At 38.9% G+C, this 14458-nt stretch overlaps 1 protein-coding gene across 1 annotated transcript in view; it reads right to left on the bottom strand.

Moving 5' to 3' along the window:
- Positions 1-14458, bottom strand: part of RYR2 (ryanodine receptor 2) — a 644069-nt gene that overhangs the window by 249134 nt on the left and 380477 nt on the right. Inside the window, 2 exon segments of the mRNA XM_032609082.1 lie at positions 893-1245; positions 1872-2080. Coding sequence (XP_032464973.1) covers positions 893-1245; positions 1872-2080 — 562 coding nt within the window.

Here is a 14458-nt window from a genome sequence, read left to right as displayed (position 1 = left end):
AAATGTCCATCATCGGATGAATGGATAAACAAAATGTGGTGTATATACACACACTGGAATATCATTCAGCCTTAAAAAGGAAGGGAATTCTGACATATGTCACAACACATATGAACTCTGAGGACATTAAGCTTCATGAGGTACGTCAGTCACAAAAAGACAAATACTGTATGATTTCATTTATATGAGGTATCTAAAGCAGTCAAATTCATAGAAACAAAAAGTAAAATGGCGATGACCAGGGGCTGGGGCAGGTTGGAAAAGGCAAGCTATTTCATGGGTGTAGAGTTTCAGAGTTTTGCAAACTAAAAAAGTTCCGAGATCTGTTTCACGACAATGTGAATATACTTAGCACTACTGATCTGTACACTTAAAAATGTTTAAGACGCTAACTTTTATTTTTACCACAATAAAAAAAATTCATAGGGCTTCCCTGGTGGCGCAGTGGTTGAGAGTCTGCCCGCCGATGCAGGGGACACGGGTTCGTGCCCTGGTCTGGGAAGATCCCACATGCCGCGGAGCGGCTGGGCCCGTGAGCCATGGCCGCTGAGCCTGCGTGTCCGGAGCCTATGCTCCGCAACGGGAGAGGCCACAGCAGTGAGAGGCCCGCGTACCGTAAAAAAAAAAAAAAAAAAAAAAAATTCATAGAAAAAATAACTCTTGAGATAGATTGTTAGTGGTAACAAATTAGCTGGCCAACAGGCTGCTTTTTCTTCTGTAGAATCCTTGGTACATAAAGAAGGAGGAAGAGGAAGAAAAAATTGACTTTGGAAATCCCTTACCCACTATTACCCTCTCCTGTGATCCCCTAACATAATAACTATATATTTAAAATCATTTAAAAATTAAAATTAAAAAAAATTTAAAAAATCATTTTGCATGGATCAATGACCTTTGTTTCAGACGAGAGGGCTTTTCCTGAGCATAATCTTTGTGGTTGTTAAACTCTGGTTTTGTAGCTTCTTTGTCTTTGTCCACTCGATCTGGCACCAGATGGCCATGAGCTGTCTTCATGAGAACCTCAAAGTCCGAATCCACATCATAATCCTCCAAATCATTCTTGGGCCCAAAGAGACCGGCGCCAGGGATCCCTCCAGCCGCAGTCTTGGAGAAGACCTCCGCGCACTCGATGGGCATGCTCAGACGATAAAACATGAGATCCGTGCTGCTGTTCTGAGAGCCAAAGGACTTCTGAGTGACCTTTAAACACGGGGAACTGTCGATGGTGCCGTCAATTCTGGTCACCTAACAAATGAAGACGTGATTGTTCAAATGCTCATCACGGTCACTTTCCTGATTCTAAAACCCTAACGTGCATCACACCTTTACAACCCAAAACATGGCCCGCCCATGGCATAATTTTATAAATGAGATCATTAAATAGAGGGATTGCTGTGTTACAGACATACTCACAGTTCTGTTTCTAACTCAGAAGATGATTTGGGAAATTCATGCTAAAACTGTATATATTCAGATGGAGCCTGACATCGCCTACATAAAAAAAGAATTATATACAGTTGACCCTTGAACACTGCAGGTCTGAACTGCTTGGATCCACTTATATGTGGGTATTTTTCAATAGTAAATACTACAGCACTACATAATCCACAGCTGGCTGAATCCGTGGATACAGAGGGCCGACTATAAATTATATGCAGATTAACCCCGAAGTTGTTTGAGGATTAACTGTAGGTAATCAGTCTAATCAGCCTCTCATAAGTACCTAAAATCAGAGGGTAATCCTGCCCTTAGATTTCCTTACAGTGGAACACATCAGAGCCATCATTTTAAGTAAATGACAGTAACTGTCCAAGTGGGAACACCCGCTCCTGCTTTTTGGCAATGGTCTGATTTTCAAAGGAAAAGCAAACCTCAATATGTTCATGGTTTGATGGAACTTGGAGAAACTGAGGAAGCCTCTTGCTTAGCCACATGGTAATATCCCTGTTCGTGTTAACGGCAAATGGTTCATAGCCCTCTTGTAAGCCACAGATGGTGAAATATTTCAAGGTGCTGACATCCTTTCCAAAGTTCATCCTGCCCACTTGAGCCACTCCAAGGCTACATACAGGTATGAATCCTGGGAAGAAAAAAAATACATCAAAATCTTCAGTATCATTCGTATAAGATCCTTTTAGCATGGAAAGCGCATTGCCAAAGAGCCTGAAATGTGCAAACATCAAACACAGCTGAGCTTTACATGTAACTCAAAAAAGAAAAAAAAAAAAGGATTGGAGGCCACATTTTTAAAGGTGTTCATTCACTTATAGCTGCTTTTGATCTCCGAAGAGAATTTTGCCTCTTTTTTTCCCCCTAGGGTACCCTAGATCTAAGCGTAGAAAATATACATATAAATAAGAATTCGGAAGTAGCTGCTAAAATCCTACTGAAACTCCTCCATCTGTCCCTTTCCCTTCAATGTCACTGTTGGTATAGATTAAGCAGGGTAATGCAAAATTAACATAAATAGCTAAGATAAGAAATCAAAAAGTTAAAAGTTAACAAGAAACTAAATCAAAAGCAACAGCAATGAGCAATGAAGAAAAAAACAAAATATTTCAATGTGTGGCAGGGATGGTTAATCTTTCCACTATTAAATAAAAAGGGGAAACTACATTAATTATGTTAATTGTCTGAGTTCTTTGGAATCAGCTGTTTGGCAAGGGGATGAGATGATACTTTTCAGTGGAGGGGGCATTTACGTACTCTTCATATCTTTCTGTAATATTTTACATGAAAGTTCAAGTAGTCAGCACAATAAACAAGGTCAGTATTGGGATGCAGGCTACAAATTAGAAGATCTAACTTGCAGATCAAAAAAGCAGGGGATCCTCAGAATAAGCTGACAGATTTCTACCTTTATGATGTCCATTTCTTTCCTTGTTGAAATTAGTGGCAGTGAAAGCAATGTATAACTCTCAAGACAGCACAAGACAATGAAATTACATCTGATAATTCATAATGATTTCATCCAGTTTGTATCATCAATATATATTTAAATAAACGGTTGAATCATAGCATTACCAACTGGGAAGCAAGAACACATCCAGCTGGGTTCAAGGAAGTGTGAATGATGAGTTTCTAGCTAAAACTAAAAAAGCCACAGCTGTGTCTGCAGCTGTGCCAGCTCTTGATGCAGTAGTCAAGGAAAGTTGTCTTAAATAAGTGTCCTCAAAGGAATCAAAGAAAAGGATTGGGTAAATGCAATAGATCTGAGACAGCTTGAACTACATTTGCACAAACAGGAAAACCTAACATTCATTTGCCATAAACTAGGGGATACCGAGGCAGAAACATCTCTGCTGATGCTATACATTTTTCTTTCTAACCACTTTATATGTAGTTGGAGTTCCTACTCTAAAAGTGAAGTTACTGGATACCTTAAAATATCTGTAGAGTAGATCTTTGGGTATTTGTTATACTAATATCTGAACTTTTCTGTATGTCTGATATATTTTCATCTAAAGTGTTGTGCGCAAAGATTTGTGTCCTAAACTGTTCACTATGGCTATGTATACAATCATAGAATACTGTTTGGACAATAAATATGTGTTTTTCTTTTCCTGGAGATGGTATACTACTTAGCTTTTGAAAATCTGCTTTTCAAAAGTTCATTAATATATAGGAAAATATTCACAGTATGTATTATTTCGAGAAAGAAAGATGGAACATATGGCTTATTTTTAAAGATGCAGAAGCACCAGAAGGGGTTTTTTTTAATCAAAAAAGTTTCAGAATGGTGGAATTTTTAATGCTTTTTCCCTCTTTTTATGTCTCTCAATAATTTTTTTCAATGAATATGTATTGTATGATGACAACAAACGACAGCCTTCGTAAAAACAAAATATTCATTTAAGGAAATGGGATATACCTACTTCTTTCTTGTATAGAAAGGTGGAAGAATGATGTGGATACAAAATGGTCCAAACAACATGTTCTTCAAGTTGCTGAAGTTCAAGTTCTCATTGCTAGTGAGTGTGCAGTGAACTTGGTACCAGAAATCTTGCTAATAAAATTACACTAGTACAGGAGTGCTGAAAAGTGATTTAGCAATATGCATTAAGACACTTTCACCTATTCATTTCTTTATCCAACAGATGTTTATTGAGCAGCTACTGTGTGCCAGAAACAAGGAATACTAGGTCACTAACACAGACCCAGCTAAATGTTCTCATAGTCTAATACGGTGGGGAGACAAGTGAAGAAGTAATAAAATAACCTACTGACCCATCTAAAAAGAGGGAGTGCTAAGAGCCGAGGAAGAGTAGAGAGATGAAGTCGGGAAGATTCTGCAGAAGAGTCACCATCTAAGTAGAGGGCAGACAGGCAGTCCTGGGAAATGACTAAGAACAGGGACTTTGGAATCCAAGAGACCTGGATTCAAGTTTCAGCTCCACCACTTCTTGGCAAGTTACTTAAATTCCCTAAGCTTTAATCCTTTCTTCTGTAATATCTACCCATGAGGGTTATGGTTTTAAAAACAAGATCCTGTATGTATAGTGCTTAATATATACGCTCACTAAACTCAATTTTAAATGGAAAAAAAAAAGGTAAAGGAAACTAATAGGTGTAATAAGAGAATGGTTAATTATGATACATACACAAGATTAAATAGGTATAGTCATTAAATATCATGTTCAGGGCTCACCAAAATAAAACTATACAGGGAGGTAAAACTAACATGGCAACATTTAAAAACTGGTGATTCCAGGTGAAGCATACACAGGTGTACATTGCACTATTCTTGTACTTTTCTAAAACGCTGACATTTCTCAAAATATGATATTGGTAAAACTACCACAAGTTATGCTTAAAATACTTTTTTTTTTTTTAATATCTTTTTTTTTTTTTTTTTTTTCCGGTACGCGGGCCTCTCACTGCTGTGGTCTCTCCCGTTGCGGAGCACAGGCTCCGGACGCGCAGGCTCAGCGGCCATGGCTCACGGGCCCAGCCGCTCCGCGGCATGTGGGATCCTCCCAGACCGGGGCACGAACCCGTGTCCCCTGCATCGGCAGGCGGACTCTCAACCACTGCACCACCAGGGAAGCCCTGCTTAAAATACTTTTATGCCTTAGGACAACATATTATATATAATATTAAGTTTAAAAAAGGTGGCAAAAAATTTTTTTTTTTTTTTTTTGCGGTACGCGGGCCTCTCACTGCTGTGGCCTCTCCCGCCGCGGAGCACAGGCTCCGGACGCGCAGGCCCAGCGGCCGTGGCTCACGGGCCCAGCCGCTCCGCGGCACGCGGGATCCTCCCGGATCGGGGCAGGAACCCACGTCCCCTGCATGGGCAGGCGGGCTCTCAACCACTGCGCCACCAGGGAAGCCCCCCAAAATTATTTTTACATCTCAAACCTATAAATGGGAGAAAAACACATTAAAAGTCAAATTTCTCTCTGGGTAGTGGGAATATAATTTTTAACCATTTTCTTATACTCCTTTGTATTTTCCAAATGCTCAAAAAGAATATATTAATTTTATGAAAGATAAATAGATACACTTTTTCATTAGCTTATAGCAGTAGATGGTTTTTTCACTGCTTTAGCATTTTGGTCTCCTTTAAAGGAATTTATCTGTGAAAGTACATCCATAAGTAGAAATTATGCTTTTTTCTCTTTGTAATTTAAATGAAGTAGAACTTAATTAAATTGTATTCTGACTTCAGAAGATGCAGTTTTAATAGCTGTTATGATAATAAAACAACAGATATTTCTAAAAACTACATTTTTAAAATTAGCATATCACAGCAGGAACAACTATATGGCAATGGTATCAAAGCAGATGGAGAGTGGAGGAAAAACTCCAGGTACTTTTCAGTGGCCACATGGGAAAGGGCCAGGCCTCAGTCACCTCCATTTGGCCAATGCCCTGCAAATAAATGTGCTGACAACAGATGAAATGCTTAACATACAAGGTTCCCTAACAGCAGCTAATTCACTGAGTGTTCATCTCAGTGACCCTTAACGACCATTCATTGAGACAGGAATCATTATTATCTTTTTCCAGTGATTTAAGTCCAATCTCGGCTTAAATCACAGCTAAGTGGCCAGAAAATAAACCCAGGTCTGCCAGATCTCAAGCTCCGTGCTTTAATTCAGGCCTGCAATCACCAGAGTGTAGAGATTTTAGGTTTCCTGGACCATATGATCTCGGTGAAAACTACTCAGGCCTGTGTTACAGCGCAAAAGCAGCCACAGATAGTATGTAAACAAAGGAGCATGGCTGTGTTCCAATAAAACTTTACTCACAAAAACTGGTGGCAGGCTGGATGTGGCCCTCAGACCTTAGTTTGCCAACTCCTGCTCTAAGTTTTCAATATTCAAACATTGTGTATCAGTTCCCTCCATTTGGCAAATATCTAAAGAACACCGACCAGGTACCAACCGCTACTCTAGGCACTGGAAATACAGCTGTGAACAGAACAAAAAGGAGTCCCTATCTTTATGTAGAGAAGGCAGATAAAGAATAAATAAATAGTTACCAATATACATAACACAATGTCAGGACATCATAAATGCTATCAGGACTGACGGAATGTTTTGCCATGAATACATAAGACAAGTTGATAAATGACCTCACTCTTAATCATTTCCTACAGCAAAACATGATAACTGAGGTTCAATTCTTTATTAGCTTGAGGTACGCTGAACGCAAAAATATTCCAACCCAATGAAACAGACTTCCACAAATTCACATACACACCCTGGCACAGGTGAAATGTTGGTCCTACCTTCCTGTCCTTTGTGTTCTCGACCTTCTATTCCAAATACCTTAACTGACACCCTGCAAATAACAAAGTCTGATGTATCTAAGGGAAGTTTTCTTCCTGGCAGTGGGTCTTGAATTAGGACACATGAGTCCAACTGGTTACTTGGGCCTGTGCCAGACCCGCCCTAGCTATTTGTAAATCTGTTAAAACAGTAGCTACAGCTTATGGTTAAAACTGCTTCCTCCAACAAAAGACAGATGGCTACAGCAAATTTTAACTTTCTCTGTTGAGAAGCCTCTTCACTCCTGGGCAGAGGGGTGTGTTGGGAGCATGCAAGTCCAGCAAAAGAACTGGCAGTCACAGGATGTGGCGCTGAGAGGCCAGCGTGAGAAGAAGATAAAGCCGATCACAAGCATACCAGCTTTTCCTAAGAATATACGATTTCAGATTTCAAATTTTCTAAAATACAGATAGGAATCAACATTTACAAGCCAAACCAAACGGCCCAAAGCAGACAAAAATGGCCGATATTATACTAACATGTAAATTTGAGTAATTTGATCAGAAGGAAGGGTAACATTTACTGGTGGCGTACTATGTGCCAGAAAAGATATAAGCACTTTGCCATTCATTATTATTATTATTATGCTTTTTAAAAAAAAATTTGGCCACGTTGTGCGGCATGCAGGACCTTAGTTCCCCCACCAGGGAATGAACCCATGCCCCTTGCGGTGGAAGCACGGAGTCTTGACCACTGGACTGCCAGAGAAGACCTCCCACTTATTATTAAATATTAACCCCATTTTTCAAGATGAGGAAACAACTAAGATGTTAAATCATCTTGTCGAAGGTCCTACAGCTAGTTAAATGAGATGCTAAAAGTTGAATCAAGAATGCAGAGAAGGAGGGAAAAACAAAAACAAAAAACACTTGCCTTAGATTTCTGGGCTCTTTAGACTTGCAAGGGGCATGAAAAGACCATTTCCAATTAGTGTTTTTTATTTTAAGGATATGAAAACAGAGGGGCTGGCCATCTGCCCAAGATCATATGGGAAGAATGATTTTCAGAATAGGGTCTAGAACCCAGGGCTTCAGACATGATATTTGTTGCTTCTGTTTCATGTTGGCTTTGAAAATGAATTAAGGAATTATGCTAAGTGAGGTCTTAGGGAATTTTCCATGATGCAAATGCATCTTTAGTGCATGGACTCTGTAACATCAATGCTGGCACAATAGGGACATTCCCAAACTTTCTTCCTGGCTCTTGGTTTATTTCAGATAAGCAAAGCAGTAGAACTTTTATGTTTGACCTTGAATATCATTTTAAAGCCATCACATTCTCTCCATCAGTACAAATCCAAAAAAAGGAACGCTTAATATACACAGGGTTCTGACATCCTTTACTCTGATTCCTTGATCTTTTCAGTATAATTTAAACATTAAATCTTGCTGTTTGGCTCTATAGCATTCATAAGTAATAAGCCATTGGTGTTGTAAATAAGCCATTGGTGTTGTACATCTGTATTACCCCCTAGTACCTGAAACATTCATTCACGATATGCAAAACTGCCAATTTGCGGATAGGCTAGTATATACACAAATTACCTCATTAACCACCTACAAACTTTATTCATTCTCAAAATGGTCTGTAAGGTACAAATTTCCTCTGTTCATCAATATGTAAAATTTAACTGTCAATTATCGGATCAGTTTAGGCTAAGCAGTTTGAATTTCACTGAATTCCCCAATCATTTCACAATGAATTTCCCCAAACAACATGTTGTTTAGATTACATACACGTAAGCTCAAAAGCTATATATTAAATAATAATAATCTGAAATTTAACACTAAATATGAAAAATCTCACTGCCTTTAGTATTCCATGAATGTAGTACATATTTAAGAGTTTCATTCCTGCAAGTATCCAGAGTGTTTCTAGGACAGCTTCCCTTTCTGATTCCAGAGAGAACTACGAGACTGATTATGCTGGTTTCCATCATCTTCATACTCTTTGGAATCTGTCTACCACTTTATAACTGTCTTTATCTTCACTCAAAATATGTAGTGTCCCAACCCAATTCCCTGACTGCTTGAATTGCTCCACTGCAGTGAGTCATAATCCTAACTTCTTCCTTCCTTCAACAATAGTTTATTTTTAATTAGGGCGATTCCCAATAACGTTACTTTCCCAGGTCTGATACAAACCTGGGTCCCAGGTCTGTACCAAGAGCAAGTTGTACAGAATGTCACTAGTGACAGAATGGACAGATGTTATGATGGAGCCAGGAAGGTAGGTATTTGGGACAGTACAGACCCCACCTGATTTCACACCGTGTTGACAGCTACTCTTCTGATGAGCCATACACATCTGCCAAATAGTGCATATTTCAACTGAGGGTAAAAAGAATATTGTATTGTAAGTAGAGACTGACGGTTCTATATTCTGGTTTTTTCTTTCTTTCTTTTTTTAAAGGCAGCAAAATAAAATCAATAATGGAAAGTTATCCCTCTCTTTTTCCTTAGAGGTCTTTTCTGCCTAAAGCTATGCAGCTATTTTAATTACAAAAATATTCATCTGGTTTTCTGCCAAGGAAAGGAAGTCCATGCAGTCCCAGCACCAGGAATTCAGTTTTGCTCACTGTCCTTTCAAGTGGCAGATACAGAATCAAAAGCATCCTTTCTGGATTTGATTATAATCATTACAGGTGTAGAACCCGAGGGCCCTGAGATAATCTTTACTTACAGAAGAGCTGACAAGCTTGAAAAAGCTCCAGTGTAATGAGACATTTACACGACGCAAGATATATCCCAGAGCCTACTTTGTAAAACACAGGTAACCTCCAGACAAAATAACTATTCTTTCACCATCTGGCAAGATGTTAAATGATTCTCTGCCTTGCTTTAAATTAAGGATATGATTAGTTCTTCAAATTACACTAAGCTCTTGCTCTTACATAAGAGTAAATTGAAAATGGTTCTAGATGAGTATGGGATATAAGCGCAGAGGGGTCGTGTATTAGTTTCCTCGGGTTGCCATAGCAAAATACCACAGACGTTTTCTTTATTCCTTCCTCTATCCACAGACACTTAGGCTGTTTCCATATCTTGGCTATTGTGAGTAATCCTGCAATGAACATGGGAGTGCAAAGATCTCCCTGAGATCCTAATTTCTATTCCTTCAGATCTATAGCCAGAAGTGGTTTTGCTGGAGCATACGGTAGTTATAGTTTTAATTTTTTGAGGAACCTCCATCCTGTTTTCCACAGTGGCTGCACCAAGTTACATTCCCACCAACAGTGCACCGGGGTTCCCTTTTCTCTACACCCTCACCAACATTTGTTACCTTCAGTTTTTTTTTGACTATAAATGTTCTTACAGGTGTGAGATGATATCTCGTGTTTTTGACTTGCCCTTCCCTGGTGATTAGTGATGGAGAGCACTTTACATATCTGTTCAGTTTCTTTGACCATTTTTAAAATGGGCTATTTGTTTTTTGTTTGTTTGGTTTTGGGTTTGGTTTGTACTACCGAGTTGCAGGAGTTCCTTATATATTTTGGATTACCCTTTATGAGATATATGATTTGCAAATATTTTCTCCCATTCCATAGGTTGCCTTTTCGTTGTGTTCATGGTTTCCTTTGTTGTGCAGAAAGGTTTTAGTTTAATTCCACTTGTCCATTTTTCCTTCTGTTGACTTTTCTTGTGGTTGAAAAAATCACTGCCAAGGCCATTGTCAAATAGCTTCTCCCCTACATTTTCTTCTTCGGGTTTTACAGTTTCAAGTCTAATGTTTAAGTTTTTAATCCATTTTGAGCTGATTTTTGTGTATAATCCAAAATCATGTTGTGCAGAGTCACAAAAACATTTTCTGTGTGGTTCAAAATTAGATAAGTGTCCAATTTCATTCTTTGCATATGAATATCCTATTATCCCAACGCCAGTTATGAAAGAGAAGACACTATCCTCACTATGCATTTTTGTTATGCTTGTCAAAGATCAGTTGACCACATGTGATAAATTTCATAGTGAAGTTTACCTCTCAATAAAGTTCAGTGATCGTCTCTGTAAAAGTATTGTACACCTTCTGTTAAAGTGATAACTAGTGATTACTGAAAACACCTGACGTTACTGTAAATGGTATCTTCTATTTAATTTAGTTTTCCAGGTTTTCTGTTGGTATAGAAATGCTACCTTGCTAAATGCTCCAGTTATTCCTAGTAATGTCTGTAGGTTCTATAGGGTTTTCTCTGCAAATGATTAAATTATCTGCAAATAATTATAGATTGCTTTTCCTCTCATTCCAATTCTTAACATTTCCAATTTCTTCTTCTTGTCTATTACAAGTTTGAAAACCAATTTAGGCCTAGAGCCTTTTTAGCACAAGAATAAACTAAAGTACTAAAAGAGTTTATAAATGCTCTATATTTAAATTCCTCTCACATCTACCTGTCTTTATATCTGTGCCATGCTTGATTTAGGATTTTTACCACCTTCATCATTTCTTCTTATTGCTACAGAGAATGTCAGCTCAGACATAAATATATTGGCTAGTAAAGCAATCAAAAGAACAATGTGGTAAAATATACAAAAATATATTTATTCTCTACTAGCCTTGTTCTTGTCCCCCACCTAACATGGTAAGTATCATCTCCACTGGGCTCCCGAGGAAGTATATCAAGGCATGCTCCACATAAAAATTATCATTTAAAAAAAAGCTTCAGTCTCAAATTTGATATGGAATAATCTCTGGCTTTGATAAGATGAACTAGACTCTGGATGAATCAGAAGAACCCCTTTCAGGTTCTTGCTGTGGGGCATCATATCTCAATTGGCTAACAGGTCTCTGTGGGTAAAAGTTAGAATGTCTTCTGTGTTACGGGCAACTTGATTTGTGATAAAATTAACTCCTGATTAGTTAACTGTGTATGGACTGGGGGAATACATCTAAAGATTCCTGACGAAGAGAAATGCTTGAGGTAGACCAGTTCGCAAGCATTAATTCCTGTTCTCCACCTTTCTGAGTAGACAGGCACTAAGGATGCCCTTTGATAGTTTTGCGAGTCTGAAGATTCAGTTGAAACTAAAAATGTATTGGTCAATGTATTTGTTTTCCATTGCTGTTGAACAAACTACCACAAACTTATCAGTTTAAAATAATGCCCATTTATTATCTCCTAGTTCTATAGGTCAGAAGTCCAGGTATGGCATGACTGGGGTTCTCTGCTTAGCATCATGAGGATGAAACCAAGGTACTGGCTGGACTGTGTTCTCATCTGAGGTTCGGAATCCTCTTTCCAGCTCCTTGGTCGTTAAATGAATTCAGTTCTTTGTGGTTGCAGGACCGAGGTCTCCTTTTTCTTGCCAGCTATCAACCAGGGGCTGTTCTCAGATTTCCACCATGTGGCCCTCTCACACCACAACAGTTTGTTCCTTCCAGTCCAGGAGAAGATTTTATCTCACACTTTGGATCTCTGTGACTTCAAGAAGGAACCAATCTCTTTTAAGAGCTTCACCTGATTAGGTCAGGCCCATATGGCTAATCTCCACTTGAGTAACTCAAAGTCAACTGGTTAGTAACCTAATCATGAGAGCTATACCCCATCATACTCAGATTCTGCCCACACTCGAGAAGAGAGGGTTATACATGGCATGTCCACCACGGATCAGGACTCCTAGAGGTTGCAGTCTTAAAATTCTGCCTACAACAGAGGGTACTGCCAGCTCTTTGCTTGGGCTCTCCCCGTTCTCTATCCTGAATGTTTGTCAGTACGATGGTAGGAAGAGATGAGGAAAAATTCACAGAAAACCTTACCAGGGACGGCATCTGCACTTGTCAGCACTATTCCTTTGTTGACATTACAGCCAGAGGACTCTTTGAAAAATGAAGAATCAATTAATCTGTTTGTTTTACTTAGAGATATTCTGAAGAGATTTAAAAAAAAATATCAAATAGAAGGGAGAATCCTAAAAGAGGACCTGCCACATAGACGAAATAGCTTTTAAAGTCTGAGAACTCCACTCCAGCACTACACAATGCTCTTGATCTCGACCATGTAAGTTCTGGTCCTTTGAGGGGAGATGAGAGGCTAGCAGAGCTTGTTCTCCTACCAGAGGCCAGTGTATCTCAGCAATTTTCTCTTTGTCCAGTTCACATATGAGCTTTAAGGTCAAGTCTGTGGTCACTGAGGGAAAGTGCAGTCCCTATATGGGAAAGAGATCTGTAGCTTTTTAGAAGAGCCCTGCCTGCATCTTTATGGAATAACCAGATCCTCGCCGGAACTAACTGTACGGCTGTATCTCCACCTGGATTTAACTGGATGACCCCATCAGTCTTTCAAAGATTTTTGTGATTTTCCTTTTGATGTTACCTAGAAACAACTTATACTGGTCAAGACATCATTTCAGTTGTGTGAGCTGTACAAAAGGCAGAGACATCAAAATATGTTTAGCCATGTTGTCTACCAAGCTGATCAGATAGGATCTACAGAGTGTGCGTGCACGTATATGTATATATTTTATACAGAGAAAATTTTCTATCCGTCTTACCACACAGTTCTTTCGATTGCTTTACATATGACTGAGCTATCTCTGCAGCAACAAAAGGAAATTATGAAGATGTTAAAAAAAATACCAAATCAAGCATGGCACAGACATAAAGACAAGCTAGGTATAAGAACAATTTGAAAATAGAGCACTTATGAAACCTCTTTGGTACTTCAGCAACAACTGTATATTCCTAAATTAATGGTTTCTCGAACATGCTCCTTTGAGTCATAGATATCCCCAGGGCTCACTTTCAGTGATGGTGGGTGAGTCAGGGAGCTCAACTCAGGGCCTCACACTGTAGTTTTACCCAGAGCAGTTCCCCTGTATTTTTTAAGAAGCTATGTAAAGTTAATAGGGAGGAATAGGAAAAATTCCACTCCCAAAAAGCGTTTGGAAGTCACAGGCATGGATAAACTCTGTAGTCCTTCTTACGGCAGAAAATGTGGAATTATGATTAACCCCTAAAAAATTAATAGTTAATGGTCATGGCTAAATAAAATTTATCATCTGCCTTAGAGACCAAAAGGATACATACCAACACATCCAACAATAATCCAACTGATGGACCATAAAATTTTCAGACAGTTCATCAGAATGCTGTATTAACTCGATAATTGAGTTATCAGGATAAGTTTCAAGTCCTTTTTAAAATTTTCAAAATTACGTGAAGTGTAAAGTCAAAAAACAAAGTTGTTTATATGACTGCGCCACTCAGACGCACCTCAGAGCCTAGCTCATCACTACAATGGTAACTGGTCTCTGTGACAGGGCTGTAGCATGAACATTATGTGCTTAAATAGTATGAACGGGCATTCTGCATTGTTTATAATTCTAACATCATTCTGTGAATCTACGTCATATAAATCAAACAAGTAAAACTCACATAGGCATTTCAAGAATTTAACTTCATGAGAAGAAACGCATCACATGCAAGCATTTTAAAATACAACCAATTAAAAAAAAAAATCTCAGGTCATATCCATAGTAGTGGACAGTATAGACAGATAACATAGAAAAAAGTCCTTCTCCCACCTTCCCTGTGATATGCTGACACTGCTAAAAGCAATACTACAGGAGGGGAGATAGGTGATGGAAGGTTAGAGGGCCAGTTTTGAAACCGAGCAGGACCCTTGGGGCTCCTGGGGCCGAAAGCCTTTCTGTGTCTTCCGTTTCTTGTTTGTAGGGAACAGACTCCAGCCT

The sequence above is a fragment of the Phocoena sinus genome, chromosome 16 (genome assembly GCF_008692025.1).
Source record: "Phocoena sinus isolate mPhoSin1 chromosome 16, mPhoSin1.pri, whole genome shotgun sequence".
NCBI lineage: Eukaryota > Metazoa > Chordata > Mammalia > Artiodactyla > Phocoenidae > Phocoena > Phocoena sinus.
This window is presented reverse-complemented; position numbering and strand designations above follow the sequence as displayed.